At 43.7% G+C, this 18,022-nt stretch overlaps 1 protein-coding gene across 2 annotated transcripts; it reads left to right on the top strand.

Annotated features, from left to right (window-relative positions):
* Positions 1 to 3,601: 3,601 nt before the first annotated feature.
* Positions 3,602 to 16,717, top strand: LOC106564700 (D-aminoacyl-tRNA deacylase 1). Of its 2 annotated transcripts, none has more exons than XM_014130963.3 (6): positions 3,602 to 3,729; positions 4,199 to 4,289; positions 4,598 to 4,833; positions 11,839 to 11,936; positions 14,629 to 14,796; positions 16,292 to 16,717. In XM_014130963.3, exons 1-5 carry the CDS (start codon positions 3,687 to 3,689, stop codon positions 14,785 to 14,787), a joined length of 627 nt encoding a protein of 208 aa, XP_013986438.1. In that variant the 5' UTR covers positions 3,602 to 3,686; the 3' UTR covers positions 14,788 to 14,796; positions 16,292 to 16,717. The 2 variants fall into 2 exon arrangements, with proteins under 2 accessions (XP_013986438.1, XP_013986437.1); XM_014130962.2 differs by having other exon boundaries at positions 14,629 to 14,828.
* The last annotated feature ends 1,305 nt before the right edge of the window (positions 16,718 to 18,022 follow it).

Raw genomic sequence — 18,022 nt, 5'->3', positions numbered from 1 at the left:
GGCTGGCCCTCGCTACATATTCATCGCCAAACCCACTGGCTCCAGGTCATCTATAAGTCTTTGCTAGGTAAAGCCCCGCCTTATCTCAGCTCACTGGTCACCATAGCAACACCCACCCGTAGCACGTGCTCCAGCAGGTATATTTCACTGGTCATCCCCAAAGCCAACACCTTCTTTGGCCGCCTTTCCTTCCAGTTTTCTGCTGCCAATGACTGGAACGAATTGCAAAAATCACTGAAGCTGGAGTCTTTTTTCTCCCTCACTAACTTTAAGCATCAGCTGTCAGAGCAGCTTACCAATCACTGCACCTGTACACAGCCCACCTGTAAATAGCCCACCCAACTACCTCATCCCCATATTGTTATTTTTTTTTTGTTGCTCTTTTGCACCCCAGTATCTCTACTTGCACATCATCATCTGCACATCTATCACTCCAGTGTTATTGCTAAATTGTCATTATTTTGCCACTATGGCCTATTTATTGCCTTACCTCCCTAACCTTACTACATTTGCACACACTGTATATAGATTTTTCTATTGTGTTATTGACTGTACGTTTGTTTATCCCATGTGTAACTCTGCATTGTTGTTTTTGTCGCATTGCTTTGTTTTATCTTGGCCAGGTCGCAGATGTAAATGAGAACTTGTTCTCAACTGGCCTACCTGGTTAAATAAAGGTGATATATATATATTTTTTTATGTAAATGTTTTATGAGATTGGAGAACACTTTGGTCGGGATCTTTGACCATTCCTCCATACAAAATCTTTCCAGATCCTTGATTTTCTTGTGTGTGCTTGGGGTTATTGTCTTGCTGGAAGATCCATTTGCGGCCTAGTTTCAGCCTCCGAATAGAGGCAACCAGGGTTTTGGCTAAAATGTCCTGGTACTTGCTAAAGTTCATGATACCGTTGACGTTAACAAGTGCCTCTAGACCAGTGGAACCAAAATAACCCCATAACATCCAAGATCCACCGCCATATTTTACACTAGTTCTGAGTTACTTTTCTGCATAGTTTTCCATGTTTCAATGCCAACACCACCACTGGTGTGTGTATCCAAAGAGCTCTATTTTCATGTCATCTGACCATAGCACCAGTTCCAATCCAAGTGCCAATGCTCTTTATCAAACTCCAGGTGGTGCTATGGTCAGATGACATGAAAATAGGCTAAGTGTCATTATCCTCGCAAGGTGCTGAAGTATTGAAAACAGGGGTGCCATTTTGACCACAATCGTTTATTTTATTACTTGTTAATTTGAAACAAAATATTTTTCTCAATTCTATTAGTATAAAATAATTTTAGCATACAATATACAGTAGCTAAGTATTTGTTTTATTTATTTTATACAGTCTTAATTTCTGCCAAAAATGTCGGTTCTGAGTGTATATCCCTTTCATACACAGACCAAAATCACACTGATTTCCCATACATGCTTTTTTGTACCAGCTTTTTTTGTATATCTGAAAGGGGTAAAAAGAAACATGGTATATTAAAAGCCACCTGAAGACCTAGTCATGATTCCTGCATTTTCACAGACCCTGTAACCAAAATACAGGTATCGGGTCTGTGTGAATGGTGCTCTGCTTTTTTTCAGGTAAATTCATTAACCTTTCCATTGTTTAACACCTCCCTAATTTGAAATACAAACAGGCCCAATGGTTTAACAACACCTTACCCGTCCAATGTGCCAGTTACCCACTGATATGTATAAAAGGGGTACAGTATACTGTCTGCAAGAAAATAGTCATTAAGGCACTGTTTGAAAGGGGGTCAACGTTGCCTAATATACACTGCTCAAAAAAATAAAGGGAACACTTAAACAACACAATGTAACTCCAAGTCAATCACACTTCTGTGAAATCAAACTGTCCACTTAGGAAGCAACACTGATTGACAATAAATTTCACATGCTGTTGTGCAAATGCAATAGACAACAGGTGGAAATTATAGGCAATTAGCAAGACACCCCCAATAAAGGAGTGGTTCAGCAGGTGGGGACCACAGACCTCTTCTCAGTTCCTATGCTTCCTGGCTGATGTTTTGGTCACTTTTGAATGCTGGCGGTGCTTTCACTCTAGTGGTAGCATGAGACGGAGTCTACAACCCACACAAGTGGCTCAGGTAGTGCAGCTCATCCAGGAGGTTTGGCAAGAAGGTTTGCTGTGTCTGTCAGCGTAGTGTCCAGAGCATGGAGGCGCTACCAGGAGACAGGCCAGTACATCAGGAGACGTGGAGGAGGCCGTAGGAGGGCAACAACCCAGCAGTAGGACCGCTACCTCCGCCTTTGTGCAAGGAGGAGCAGGAGGAGCACTGCCAGAGCCCTGCAAAATGACCTCCAGCAGGCCACAAATGTGCATGTGTCTGCTCAAACGGTCAGAAACAGACTCCATGAGGGTGGTATGAGGGCCCGACGTCCACAGGTGGGGGTTGTGCTTACAGCCCAACACCGTGCAGGACGTTTGGCATTTGCCCGAGAACACCAACATTGGGAAATTCGCCACTGGCGCCCTGTGCTCTACACACATGAAAGCAGGTTCACACTGAGCACGTGACAGACGTGACAGAGTCTGGAGACGCCGTGGAGAACGTTCTGCTGCCTGCAACATCCTCCAGCATGACCGGTTTGGCGGTGGGTCAGTCATGGTGTGGGGTGGCATTTCTTTGGGGGGCCGCACAGCCCTCCATGTGCTCGCCAGAGGTAGCCTGACTGCCATTAGGTACCGAGATGAGATCCACAGACCCCTTGTGAGACCATATGCTGGTGCGGATGGCCCTGGGTTCCTCCTAATGCAAGACAATGCTAGACCTCATGTGGCTGGAGTGTGTCAGCAGTTCCTGCAAGAGGAAGGCCTTGATGCTATGGACTGGCCCGCCCATTCCCCAGACCTGAATCCAATTGAGCACATCTGGGACATCATGTCTCGCTCCATCCACCAACGCCACGTTGCACCACAGACTGTCCAGGAGTTGGCGGATGCTTTAGTCCAGGTCTGGGAGGAGATCCCTCAGGAGACCATCCGCCACCTCATCAGGAGCATACCCAGGTGTTGTAGGGAGGTCATACAGGCACGTGGAGGCCACACACACTACTGAGCCTCATTTTGACTTGTTTTATGGACATTACATCAAAGTTGGATCAGCCTGTAGTGTGGTTTTCCACTTTAATTTTGAGTGTGACTCCAAATCCAGACCTCCATGGGTTGATAAATTGGATTTCCATTGATTATTTTTGTGTGATTTTGTTGTCAGCACATTCAACTATGTAAAGAAAAAAGTATTTAATAAGATTATTTCTTTCATTCAGATCTAGGATGTGTTGTTTAAGTGTTTCCTTTATTTTTTTGAGCAGTATATATTTTCTTTTTTACAGGTAATATACCACATTTTCTGTCTGAAATGGGTATTACACTGGCCTCCAGGAGTTGCTGAATTTCCTCTTCATTTTGTACCGTAGGTTTTTGGGACAGATGTGCAAAACACTAATTTAACCCCAGGAATCAGTACAGAAGGTATTTTTTAGCACTTTCACGCTGTCTGATATGGTAGCAAAAGTTATCTACTGTACTCCCAACTGCTGCCGCTAGATGCCTCTGACAACGCAGCAACGTTTCATGGGAAGTATGACGTTGACGTATGTGCACCACTTCAATCTGATTCATTCTAGCGAGCGAGCTAATCAAAACAATGAAGGCAATTATTCAAAGAGTGACAACAGCGAGCGTGTCAGGTGAGTAACGCTATCTACTTATTATTATTTTATTTCTATATCGGCCATAGTGTCAAAGAATGACAGTTCTTCGCCGGTAGGCATTTTGCAGGCAGCACAGAGGATTGCTAACGTTAGCTACAGTAGTTTGGTAGCCGCACGGCTATCCAATCAAATATATTTATAAAACACTTTTTCAGTGGTGTAAAGTAACTTACTCAAGTAAAAACACTTTAAAATACTACTTAAGTCGTTTTGGGGGGGATCTGTACTTTACTATTTAGATTTTTGACAACTTTTACTTTCACTTCTACATTCCTAATGAAAATAATGTACAATTTACTCCATATATTTGCAGCCTACTACTACTTGCAAGACTGTCAGTGTGTGCTAGATTAACCACACTTTTTGAGGAGGATGTGTCTGACAATGAATAATAAAAAGGACAATTATTTCATTGATTTGATCATTCTGTCCTGTGTTGTCACAGTGGGAGAGGTGCCCATCAGCTCAATAGGCAGAGGACTGTGTGTGTTGCTGGGTATATCCATGGAGGACACACAGAAGGATGTTGACTACATGTGAGTGTGGCTTCATTCAGTCACAAAACATTGTCTTTGCACTACGGTACTGTAGCCCTTCTCCTACATAGGCAGGGCATAAGGACCAGGTCAGGTTTATATCTGTAATAAGAATTTGTAAGACAACCGTAGTATTCACTTAGAGCTATTCTTTTGTATTTAGCCCAATAACTTTTGAACATCTGCACAAAATACTTGCTCACTCCCATAGCCATCTCCTTTGTGACCCCAACACATAAATATTCTAATAAATTAATTATATATTTCAATGAATTCTACGCCCCAACATTAATTTCTCTACTTCTCAGGGTTCGTAAGATCCTCAACCTGCGTCTGTTTGACGATGAGAACGGACGGGCGTGGAGCAAAAGCGTCATGGACAAGGAATATGAAGTCCTATGTGTCAGTCAGTTCACTCTGCAGTGCATATTAAAGGGTAACAAGCCAGACTTCCATGCTGCCATGCCTGCAGAGCTGTCCCAGCCCTTCTATAATAACATCCTGGAACACCTGAGGAGCACCTACAAGCCTGAGATGATCAAAGGTTGGTGAACACACAGGACTAAATAGAAAACGATATTACTATGGGTGAACATCATTGACTGACACTGCAGGCATACAGTCTGCTAAATACGCACTAGGCTTATATCAGCTACTATAACTATATTACGAGCTACTAAACAAGCCTGAGATGGTCAAAGGTGGGTAGCCTAGCGGTTAGAGCGTTGGTACAGTAACCGACAGGTTCCTTGTTCGAATCCCAGAGCTGGCAAGGTGTAAAAATCTGCCGTTCTGCCCTTGAGCAAGGCAGTTAACAACAACTGCTCCTCGGGTGCCGATGATGTCGTTTAAGGCAGCCCCCCGCACCTCTCTGGTTATGAGGGGATGGGTTAAATGCGGAAGACACATTTCAGTTGAATGCATCGAGTTGTACAACTGACTAGGTATCAGTTTTCCCTCTAAGCTGCGTACAGCTCCCATCAGACTGCTGCGCAGACAAAATATCCGTCCAGCCAGAGAAGCATGAGTTTGAACTTCACTCACCTTTCTTGAGTTTTCCCCTTTAGTTAACACTATCAACATTTCGCTGTGATCAAATCAACGCAATGTTAACCAATTTCAATGTAACATACCGACATAAAACAAACTATTCAAGACTTGGTATGCAAAACTAACTGTGCAAGATATTTTCTTGTAGGCAGAGCGCATTGGAGTAGGATTCTATAGTATTGACAGGCAAGACTCAGGCCCGTACTCTACACAGACCAGTGCGCCATAACTAATCAGAGCTGCAGTAGGCCTATATGCAAATAACCATTGCCATATATGGATCTGTGTCTTTCATTTTGAACTGGACCGTATTTAGGCTACAGTATGAGCGGTTGTGAATTGATGTGCTTGTTTTGAGATCAGACGAGAGCTATGTAGCCACCTGTGCGCTTTTGTTCATAGTCTTTGCTAGTTAGTGAGTTATTAGCCCAGTTATAGCTAATTTCTAGTCAACAATGGGGGAGTGGTTGCTTCCTACAAGAGCACAAAACGTGTACATTTCTTGACATCTTTGAAAACGAGTCAGGTTTAGGTCTTAAAAGGGGGCAGTGTTGTATTTTGAGACAATAAGCAAAGCATAGCTTAATTTGTTTGATTCTCTGTAATAATGGTATGGAAATATTGTATTTTATTTTGAAAAGTGGTTTCTTGCCTAAAAAAAATCACAAGTTTCAGTCACCTCCTTGTCTGAATGACAGGTGTATAAACAGGTTCATGTCAAGCCCTGCATGGTTTTTTTTTTTCAAAAGTCACATGGAATGTAGACTTACATTGAACACCCCACATTGGCTGCTACTGTAGGCTGAATGATAGAACAGCTATTTCTGTGTAAAAATGTTTTGGGATGCATTTTTTCTCCATTGTTTTTGGTGGTAGGCCACTCGGGTAGACCTACATTATGATCAAATAGCCACAGTAGGCTACTTGACCACTCTTACAACTGTAACTTAAAGCAAGTACAACCTCAGTGTTCACAGTAAACGCGCGCCGGAAGTTTCACAGAATTTTCACAACCAGTTTGCGCTAAGCAGATCTTAAATTTGCACAGTGCCCAACATTTTTTGAGGGAACATTGCTTGCTACCCCATTTCCTTTTCTCACTATGGTGTTGAACCAAGCTGAGGTGTGTGATGTGCTGACCTGGTTACGCTTCCACTTTAGTTGCTGGAACCATGCTGGAAAGGACAATGTGAACAGATAATATCAGAGCCAGCACTATAGGTCGGGTCAGCGCGATAGTGTGAAAAGGGTACAAGAATACAGTAGGCTACACACGCACTAGGCCTATACACTGAGTGCACAAAACATTAGGAACACCTGCTCTTTTCATGACATAGACTGACCAGGTGAAAGCTATGATCTCTTATTGATGTCACTTGTTAAATCCACTTCAATCAGTGTAGATGATGGGAAGGAGACAAGTTAGAGAAGGATTTTTAAGCCTTGAGACAATTGAGATATGGATTGCAGATGTGTGCCATTCAGAGGGTGAATTGGCAAGACAAAAGATGTATGTGTCTTTGAACAACCTATGGTAGTAGGTGCCAGGCGCACCTGTTTGTGTCAAGAACTGCAACGCTGCTATGTTTTTCACGCTCAACTGTTTCCTGTGAGTATAAAGAATGGTCCATCACCCAAATGACATCCAACCGACTTGACACAACTGTGGGAAGCATTGGAGTCAACATGGGCCAGCATCCATGTGGAACGCTTTCGACACCGTCTAGAATCCACACCCCGACAGATTGAGGCTGTTCTGAGGGCAAGGGGAGGGGGTGTTCCTAATGTTTGTTATACTCAGTGTATATTACAATATCACTATCTATCTACTGGCCTGGGCTGGGTGAGCGAGACACTGCAAGATGAGCCATATATAGAGTTTTTAAAATAGACTGCTATTGAACAGAATTTCACATCCAGTGACCCAAAAGTGTCGAGGACACTTTGCTGTGTAGGCAGTTTGTGGGTGGAGAGAAATGGACTCTCATAAGACACTCTAGATAGGAAAAGCCTAAATGAAGAGATCATTTTGATACCTTGGGTATTTAATAAATATGTAAAAGGATCGGCATTCTTCTAAGTGTGTGGTTTTAATATTTAATAGCATTGGGTCAATGTTTTGCTCGATCAGGGTAATGATTGCAAAATGTCATTTGTTCAAGCAAAGAGGTGAAGCTAAACTGAACAAAAATATAAACGCAACAATTTCAAAGATTTTACTGAGTTACAGTTCATATAAGGAAATAAGTCAATTAAAGTAAATACATTAGGCCCTAATCTATGGTTTTCACATGACTGGGAAACGGGTGATGCCATGGGTGGGCCTGGGAGGGCATAGGCCCACCCACTTGGGAGCCAGGCCCAGCCAATCAGAATGAGTTTTTCCCTACAAAGGGGCATTATTACAGACAGAATTACTCCTCACCGCCCCCCTCAGATGATCCCGCAGGTGAAGAAGCCAGATGTGGAGGTGTTATGCGGTTGCGACGCCGGTTGGATGGACTGCCAAATTCTGTAAAATGACATTGGAGGTAGCTTATGGTAAAGAAATGAACATTCAATTATCTGGCAACAGCTGTGGTGGACATTCCTGCAGTGAGCATGCCAATTGCACGCTCCCTCAACTTGAGTCATCTGTGGCATTGTGTTGTGTGACAATTTTAAAGTGGCCTTTTATCGTATTCAGCACAAGGTGCACCTGTGTAATGATCATGCTGTTTAATCAGCTTCTTGATATGCCACACCAGTCAGGTGGATGGATTATATTGGCGAAGGAGAAATGCTCACTAACAGGGATGCAAAGAAATTTGTGCACAAAATTTGAGAGAAAAAAGCTTTTTGTGCGTATGGAAAATCTCTGGGATATTTTTATTTCAGCTCATGAAACATGGGACCAATTACATTTTATTTTTGTTCAGTGTAATTGATAGCCTAAGGTCAATATCACAAACACCTGGAGAACAGTAGTGAATAGAAGGGTTGCTGTTCATAGCCTGGGGAATTGAGACACACGCTTAAGGCTTGACCAGGGTTAGGGTTGATAAGCCAATGCACTCCTAAGTGAAACAGCCTACACTACAGGGTCACATGCAGTAGCCTTTATCCTTAAGACCACTCAAGACTTGACTCCTGACCTGAAAGGCTCGGAATCAGTTGAATCACCTGCTTTCCTGTTGAAACAGAGGTTACATACATAAGGTCATAGTTCACAGTGCAAATGTTATGGTGGTTCCACACATCTAGATAGGGGGTGTTTGTTTTCAGGCCATGTTTGGTGGTGAATTGGGTCTATAAGGTTATAGTTCATAGTTTTTATTTTACCTTTATTTAACCAGGTAGGCCAGTTGAGAACAAGTTCTCCTTTACAGCTGCGACCTGGCCATGATAAAGCAAAGCAGTGTGACACAAACAACACAGAGTTAAACATGCGATAAACAAATGTACAGTCAATAACACAATAGAAAAATCGATATACAGTGTGTGAAAATGTAGTAAGATTAGGGAAGTAAGGCAATAAATAGGCCATAGTGATGAAGTAATTACAATTTAGCATTAACACTAGAGTGAAAGATGTGCAGAAGTTGAATGTGCAAGTAGAGATACTGGGGTGCAAAGGAGCAAAAAAATGAATAACAATATGTGGATGAGGTAGTTGGGTGGGCTATTTACAGATGGGCTGTGTACAGGTGCAATGATCGGTAAGCTGCTCTGACAGCTGATGCTTAAAGTTAGTGAGGGAGATATAAGACTCCAGGTTTAGTGATTTTTGCAATTCGTTCCAGTCATTGGCAGCAGAAAACTGGAAGGAAAGGCGGCCAAAGAAGGTGTTGGCTTTGGGGATGACCAGTGAAATATACCTGCTGGAGCGCGTGCTACGGGTGGGTGTTGCTATGGTGACCAGTGAGCTGAGATAAGGCGGGGCTTTACCTAGCAAACACTTATAGATGACCTGGAGTCAGTGGGTTTGGTGACGAATATGAAGCGAGGGCCAGCCAACGAGAGCATACAGGTCGCAGTGGTGGGTAGTATATGGGGCTTTGGTGACAAAACGGATGTCACTGTGATAGACTGCATCCAATTGCTGAGTAGAGTGTTGGAGGCTATTTTGTAAATGACATCGCCGAAGTCAAGGATCGGTAGGATAGTCAGTTTTACGAGGGTATGTTTGGCAACATGAGTGAAGGATACTTTGTTGCGAAATAGGAAGACGATTATAGATTTAATTTTGGAATGGAGATGCTTAATGTGAGTCTAGAAGGAGAGTTTACAGTCTAACCAGACACCTAGAATATGTGGACAACTACAAATACCTAAGTCAGAACCGTCCAGAGTAGTGATGCTAAACAGTCGGGCGGGTGCGGGCAGCGATCGGTTGTTGAGCATGCATTTAGTTTTACTTGCTTTTAAGAGCAGTTGGAGGTCATGGAAGGAGTGTTGTATGGCATTGAAGCTCGTCTGGAGGTTTGTTAACACAGTGTCCAAAGAAGGGCCAGAAGTATACAGAATGGTGTCGTCTGCGTAGAGGTGGATCAGAATCACAAGCAGCAAGAGCGTCATCATTGATGTAAACAGAGAAAAGACTCGGCCCGAGAATTGAACCCTGTGGCACCCCCATAGAGACTGCCAGAGGTCCGGACAACAGGCCCTCCGATTTGACACACTGAACTCTGAGAAGTAGTTGGTGAACCAGACAAGGCAGTCATTTGAGAAACCAAGGCTGTTGAGTCTGCCGATAAGAATGCCGTGATTGACAGAGTCGAAAGCCTTGGCCAGGTTGATGAAGACCGCTGCACACTATTGTCTTTTATCGATGGTGGTGTTGATTTCGTTTAGGACCTTGAGCGTAGCTGAGGTGCACCCATGACCAGCTCGGAAACCAGATCGCATAGCGGAGAAGGAACGGTGGGATTCGAAATGGTTAGTGATCTGTTTGTTAACTTGGCTTTCAAAGACTTTAGAAAGGCAGGGTAGGATAGATATAGGTCTGTAACAGTTTGGGTCTAGAGTGTCTCCCCCTTTGAAGAGGGGGATGACCGCGGCAGCTTTCCAATCTTTAGGGATCTCAGACGATACGAAAGAGAGGTTGAACAGGCGAGTAATAGGGGTTGCAACAATTGAGGCAGATCATTTTAGAAAGAGAGGGTCCACAGCTGATTTGTAGGGGTCCAGATTTTGCTGCTCTTTCAGAACATCAGCCGTCTGGATTTGGGTGAAGGAGAAGTGGGGGAGGCTTGGGCAAGTTGCTGTGGGGGGTGCAGAGCTGTTGACCGGGGTAGGGGTAGCCAGGTGGAAAGCATGGTCAGACAAAATGTTATTGAAATTCTCAATTGTCGTAGATTTATCAGTGGTGACAGTCTTTCCTATCCTCAGTGCAGTGGGCAGCTGGGAGGAGGTGCTCTTATTCTCCATGGACTTTACAGTGCAAAGGTTATGGTGGTTCCACACATCTACATAGGGGGTGGGTTTGTCAGGCCATGTTTGGTGGTGAATTATAAGGTCGTTGGTCACAGCATAGAAATAAACATTGTTATATTACATTTTCGGGGCGGCAGGTTGCCTAGTGGTTAGTGCGTTGGACTAGTAACCGATCTGACAAGGTAAAATAAATCTGTCGTTCTGCCCCTGAACAAGGCAGTTAACCCACCGTTCCTAGGCCGTCATTGAAAATAAGAATGTGTTCTTAACTGACTTGCCTAGTTAAATAAAGGTGTAAAAAAAAAAAAACGGCCAAATCAGCGTCCAAACATACCGATTTCCGATTGTTATGAAAACTTGAAATCGCCCCTAATTAATCGGTCATTCCGATTAATCGGTCGACCTCTAGTTCCTAGGCCGTCATTGAAAATATATATTTTAACTGACTTGTCTAGTTAAATAAAGGTAAAATAAAAAATAATATTTCATTATATGGCTCACATTGCAAGGGTTATGGCGGTTCCACATTGGGGTAGTTTTCTTTTATCAGGTCGTAGTTGGTGATGGTGTTTGGTGATGAATTGGTTCAAGCCACCGGGGAGAAGGTGCACTGGAGGAACTCTGTGTCCCTGCTTGTAGTGGGATGCAAGCTCTCTAATTAGTCTTCTCACTGCCAAGGCCCAATCGCCTGAGCGGGAGAAAACGAGATGATTCGGCTCTTTTTATAACACACCACCCAGCTACCGGTTTCATGGGCAGATGATGTAATAAATCGAAACATACCTGGACCAAAGGGGAACATTTAAGTATTAACTTCCTGTCTTATTGTATCTTAACACCCTCTACCCCCATGTCCCATTTGTACTGAGATGCCACCTGCTTATAAATCATTGATATAGATTAATATGCAAAATAAGCAAACTGCAGTGGCTGTTACTGGATGGAAACATTGAGTGTTGTCATTTATATTGGCCTATAGAGGAAGGGGGAAACAAAGGAGGATCCTAGATCTTCTAACTGTTTTAGACTCATTTAGATGTATTAAGGTTAACCTTTACATTTTCCTTTTGTCTTGTGTTTTTAGACGGGCAGTTTGGGGCCTACATGCAGGTACACATCCAGAATGACGGACCAGTTACAATCGAACTGGTGTCCCCTTCTGCTCCCATGGACCCCAAACAGGTACAGTTGTTGTTGTTGATGCTGTTGATTTCTGCAAGCAGGAAGTTGGCCCATGTTGTATGTATTGCTAGACTATATTTGTTCTAAATGGTTCAGACGTTCTCTCAGCACTCACTGTCTATCCTGGTATCCTCCAGCAGGTGGAGCTGCAGGCCTAACTTTTCCTTGTAGTAACAGATGGAGAATGGACCATGATCAACATGCAAACCTGCACTATTGTTTTTCTTAGTGCATTGTTAGTCAACCTCTGGTCCATGGACCGGCACCGCTCCCTGAGATGTGGCTTACTGGTCCCTGAGATAGCTGTCAGACATTTAGTTGGTCAGTTTTTTATTGTAATTTTAGTCCCTGGCTTCAAGGAGGAGAACCATAGATTTGCCGGTCACTGATACAAAAACCAATCCTGATACTGTAGATGTGTACTGATTATCCCATGAATCTGTCCTGCTCTGTCCCAGCACCCCTCTGGCCTAGCTGAAAGACCACTGATTGACCAGAAGTGTCCAGAAGTGTGTGTGTGGGGGCGACATAACATATGATTGGCAGGCCAGGGCGAGGTGGAGGGGGGGGGTGCCGCTACCGCATGGGTGCCCCCGCTCTCTCCACTGGGATCAGGGTTGACTCCTGAGTCACTGTGCACTCTGTTACCATGACGACGGCCTCTGCAGGGGAGACTCAGGCCATGCTGGCTAAGAAATATATTAGAATGTGGAATAATGATTTATGAGTTCTGATGTGTAGCCTAAGTAGTGACAAGTTCACCCACAATGTTATATTAATAATGGATGTCCTCTCTTAGGGACAGTTTCCTGAACCTAGATTAAGCTCTGTCCTGGACTATAAAGCATGCTCAATCTAAATTCTCCATTGAACATGCTTTCAGGACTAGGCTTTATCCTGATCCAAGAAACCGGCCCTTAGTGTATTACTGGGCATCTGTTTTTGAATGGTAAACTATGTTAAAAGTCATTTCAGGTCATTTTAAGTGTATTTTAGGCAATGTATCCATCTTTAAACATGACAAATGGATAACCATTGGGTAACATTGCTGATTCCACAGTATCTCCCAGTCCTGTTGTGTAACACAGAGGGATTTGAAGGACCAAAAGCCTTGATGAATGTGTTACACCACCACATCTACTTGAAGACATCGCGCTATGATACAAACTTAGCAGAAAGCAGTCAGGCCCACTCCAAATAGCAGCAGCCATGAGGGAGTAGGGACATCCCACCCTGCTTCTCCTAAACCGTCCGCTTCACATTGTATTTTATTCAAATCAAATCAAGCTTTATTTGTCACATGCTCCGAATACAACAAGTGTAGACCTTACCGTGAAATGCTTACTTAGAAGCCCTTAACCAACAGTGCAGTTCAAGTAATAGAGTTAAGAAAATATTTACCAAATAAACTAAAGTAAAAAATAATAAAAAGTAACACAATAAAATAACAATATCGAGGCTATATACAGGGGGTACCGGTATCGAGTCAATGTGCGGAGGTACAGTGAGTAATTTGAAATTGTAGTGTTTTAGTTATTTGTGAATTGTTGAAGACTTCCTGAATGTGATTCCAGTCACTTCTGTGTTTGCATGCGTGGTCTTTGTGTGTGTAAACTTGGCTGACTGCTTGGTCCAATGGATGTAAGCGGCAGTCCTCAGAATTTTAATCTAGTCTGTTTTGGATATTTGGGATGTTGTTGTGCAGTTAGAGGGGAGTATGCCAAGACTGAGAGGATCACCAGTCAACTGGGGGAGCAGCTTAAACAGACACAGACAGACACAGACACTTCCTTTCTATGAATCAGAAGCTTTATCGGATCCTAGGAGAGGGACAACAGAGCCTTTCAAACAATACCATTAAGTTATCCTGTTTCTATTGTTCTGTGAAATTAATTTTGAATACGAAACAGTGGTCTTAAACACTGAAATGTCATGTGATCATTTTTATTGGGGGTGTTCAAAGCAACCCAACACCCTGGGTAAGATGGTATCATTGCTTGCTAGCTAGCTAACCCCGATGTAGTTTGTACAGGGATAACTAGATACATGGTGGTTTTTTAGTCTTATTCCCTTTAAATAATTAAGAGTTTGTGGGATGTTGTGGCTTTAGCATGACATTTAAGTCATAAATATTTCCTGTGGCGCTCATTAAAGTTTTAGCATGTATGTTTACAAACCTTTTCAGGGGTAGTTGTGTTCCTTTTAGTGTAGGGTGGTTGTTTACTCTTCTTTGAGCAGAACAGAGATAGCTGCCACAGTAGTTTTCTCAGAGAGGAGTTCAATAGATTAGCCTCGCACCTAACCGTAGATGGTGAGTGAATGGGAAGATGACTCGGCTCTTTCTTAGTGTGACCGCTTTATATTGTCAGGACAGTCAATGCTTCATCGAAATGGTCATGGGTTCCGAAAATAGCAGCACAGTGAAACAAAGCTCTGATGTTTATTTCTCTTTCTTGTTCTGCCCTTTTCTTTTCATCTTCTCTTCTCTTGTTTTACTGTAGCCAATTATTTGATACAGTTAGTTATACATAGCTAGGTCCCTGGGTTTTTCTTGGGCACGTGACTTGACCAGTAAAAACAGGTCACGTGACCACGAACAACTCAGGTCCCTACTAATTGCATTAGATCAATCCAAGTTTTGTCCTTCTCTTTTTAACCCTTTACCCCCGGCCTTTCCCCCCCCCCCCCTCAGCTCGCTAAACAGGAGAAACAGCAGCAGAGGAAAGAGAAGCCGCGCTCTAAAGGACCCTTGGAGTCAGGCAGGGAGAGGGCCGCCCCGCGCCCCAGAGCACAGGACCCTAACGCCAGCAGTGGAGCAGACGGTGACGTGTCGTCAGAGAGGGAGACCTAGGGCAGCACGGTGAGCCTGGAGTCACCCAACCTGCTGTACTGGTAATGCTGTATTACTTATACTAAAAATGTACAAATAAATAACCAATAAAGTTGTCCTCTGTTTTGGAGGGTTGATGTCGAGTCAAAGTAGTGGTATCTAGTGCTGTATGTATCTGCTACAAAACGCTTTACGTCACTGGTCCTTTATTCCAGCTTCTGGATTTCCTCTCTGTATTTATTGCACACATACATGGATGAAATAGAACCACTTCAATCCACATTGGTGTATGTTGTACTGCACATGGTCCTTGGTCGCTCCATGTTATTGTTGACGTTGTAGTGAAATCCAGAAGGCTGTTTCTTATACAAGTCTTCAGATCTCCGGATTAGAGGGCTTTGCTCTTATTCATCCCTAGCGTTTGTTTACTAAAAACAGAGAAGTGGAGTCACTGCGTTAGTCAGTCAGCCCGCCCCTGCTTGCTCGCGTGAGCGAGCCTGTGTTGTGGTGTGTTCGCGACTACGCCTTACCCCGTGTTGGGGTCAAAAACGCAGTGACCCGTGGTGGAGTTGGTGTGGCATCGGAGCGAACACACCACCACACGACGTCACTACTGGGTGACGTATCCTCTCTTTCATAACCATACACATACACTTACACACATAATGCATTATACACACACACGGTACATACAATATATGTCATTTAGAGACACAACACACACACTCCATGTCCCTCATGGCTCTTCATACTCAGCCTCCGGCGGTATCCCAGACTCCCCGGTGGTGAGGACACTGTACTCCCCTCACTTTACGAGACAAAAAGAGAGAAGGAAACTGGAGAGAGGGGGGTAGGCTGGGTAAATATGCCGCAAGACATCAGCAAGGCCTCCCCGAGATGGTTGCATAAGGCCAATTTGTCTGACAGAGAGCGAAAGCCGAGGGAGGGGGGAGGGAGAGATTGAGAGTTGTTTTCATTTTTCACTTTCGGGGGGGAACGCAAAGGCAGCAGTTCTCTGTGTGATAACCAAGCTCAGACTTGAACTTGAAGGTAGAGAAATGCTCACTCTCCTCCTCATCTCTTCCTCTCCTCTCTCTCGCTTCCTCAGTTCCGTCGCTTCATTTTATTAAAGGGGAACTCTGTCTCCCAGAGGTTTGCTTACTATGACTTAAACATGAGCAGTGTGCACCACTGTGTGTGTCTCAGAATGATTAGAGTCATTTTGTGACAAGTCTTCGTCCTATCTTCCCTCACTTCCTTCCTGCAATGTTCTATTTAAATGAAATGTTCTTGTGGTTCTGTTACTGCAAGACTCCCCCTGCTCTTTACACAGCCACCACTCCTACTAATACTGCTGTGTCCAATACTGCTGTGTCCAATACTGCTGTGTCCAGTGCTGCTGTGTCTAATGGTACTATGTCTTAATGCTACTAACAGTCTATACAAGTTGCTCTGGATAATGGCACCTGCTAATTGATATTCTATATATGAATATACTGATAATGATGTGCGTTGTATCTTATAGATTTACTATATTGATGATGGGAGGAGCCGGAGGAGCCCAGTCTGCCAAAATGGACTTCATCTGCAGCGACTGTGAGACGTGAGTCTGGACTGTCCTCCTGGAAGAACGTATGGGCCTCTTCCTCTCCATCTTTCTCTACAACATTGGCTGTCTCTGCCTTGTACCCTCTCTGCCACTGTCTTCCTCTACTCAAAGACATGGAACCTTCCACCCAAAATCCAAAGGCACCTATGACAGAGAGGGCTAGTGGCATCACAAGATGGAGATGTAGGACATTCTCTCACCTTACTTTTGTAGTTCTTGTCTTAAGGACAACGCATTTGATATTTATGAATGTTGTGAACATAATATGCTATACTGCTGTTTAGTGGATTTGAATGTAAATGTTGTAATTTTATAAAAGAAAACATGGTGTGTGTGGACGAATGCTGTGTTTGTTGTCTGTGTGTGAGTGCGTACATGCGCTATCCTTGTTCTTGGATGGTCTGAGGGAGGAACACACCTACCTTCCCATTGAACACAAATACCTTCAAAACTCCAGTATTTAGTTGACAGAGCATCTATTCCTGGCCTACAGGAACTGTTGTGCCCTCGCAGCGAGACGTTGTGCTGGGATGAGATTTCTCTCCGTGTTCATTTCTGGTTGAGAACAGAACAGGAGGAAACTGAGAAACAACGTCAGGCTCTGGAGATATGATATGAGGAGAAGACAAGACATGACCCAAATATGTCTGGATCTACTGTGGTTTTTAGGGGGCTCTACGCTTTAGACAGTAGACAGCCCCGACCTATGTTTCATCACAACAGGGAAAGTGACTGCTGGATTATGGATGTAGATACCAAGACAGTACAGCAGAAGTGATGAAATCCATTTTGATGTTAATGGTGCATAGTTGAGACTGTGTATTGGGGTCCCTACTGCCAATGACTCATTGATGGTGGAGGGGGGTATACTACAGTTTGTGTGTGAGTTGTTCCGTCTTTGATAATGTTTCATTGTGTATCTCAGTACTGTACTACAAGTGTGCACTTCCTTGTGTATCACCTTCCAGGCCTTTGGAGCTGTGTCTGGGCGCGGTGTCAGTTCAGTTGGACATGGGAAAGTGGGTTAAATTCCAGGCATTCTGCTACATCTGAGACTGCTACAGCGTTTGGGATTGTCTGTTTCTTTCGGAGGCTTTATCTTGCCTCTCATGTGTGAGCCAGTCTCTTGCCAAACCCCACTGGCTATGGAAAAACAATTTAACTGGATTTAATTTGTTGCCCCCCCCACTTCCCTCCCTCTTCCTCCTCCCCCTCTTTCTTTTCTTTTGTGCACCTCTGAGACTTTGGGAATTCATCTTATTTAGTATACTAAATAACTCCATGCCCGGGTTGAGTGCAGGATTCCGCTCTACAGGTTATAGGCAATCGTTCATTTCATGGATGGTTTTATGCATAAAACCACATCTGGGTCGCAACCGACAATTTGGTTGTGTGTGTGATGTCTGGCTCTTGTTTCTCATGTATTTTCTCATGACAGTACAATGGCATACTTCCTTCTGTGGTCAGGTAGCTTATAAGATACTAGTGTGAGAGGACAAACCATCTGAGACATAAAGCACTATCTTGTTTGTTGCATTATTATGCTACTTTTTCCCCTTAAATTTCTCTCTCACACCACCTTTTGCCACCTCTTTAAATTTTTTCTCTCTCATTCTCTGGTTCTCTCTCTTGTTTCTGGTTCTTTCT

This window comes from Salmo salar, chromosome 12, assembly GCF_965601325.2.
Source record: "Salmo salar chromosome 12, fSalSal1, whole genome shotgun sequence".
Classification (NCBI taxonomy): domain Eukaryota; kingdom Metazoa; phylum Chordata; class Actinopteri; order Salmoniformes; family Salmonidae; genus Salmo; species Salmo salar.
This window is presented reverse-complemented; position numbering and strand designations above follow the sequence as displayed.

Coding starts and splice junctions, on each gene's coding strand:
- LOC106564700 (XM_014130963.3), top strand. CDS start 3,687: ATGAAGGCAATTATTCAAAGAGTGACAACAGCGAGCGTGTCAG. Junction 4,834..11,838: donor CAAGCCTGAGATGATCAAAG/GTTGGTGAACAC, acceptor TTGTGTTTTTAG/ACGGGCAGTTTGGGGCCTAC. Junction 11,937..14,628: donor CTCCCATGGACCCCAAACAG/GTACAGTTGTTG, acceptor CCCCCCCCTCAG/CTCGCTAAACAGGAGAAACA.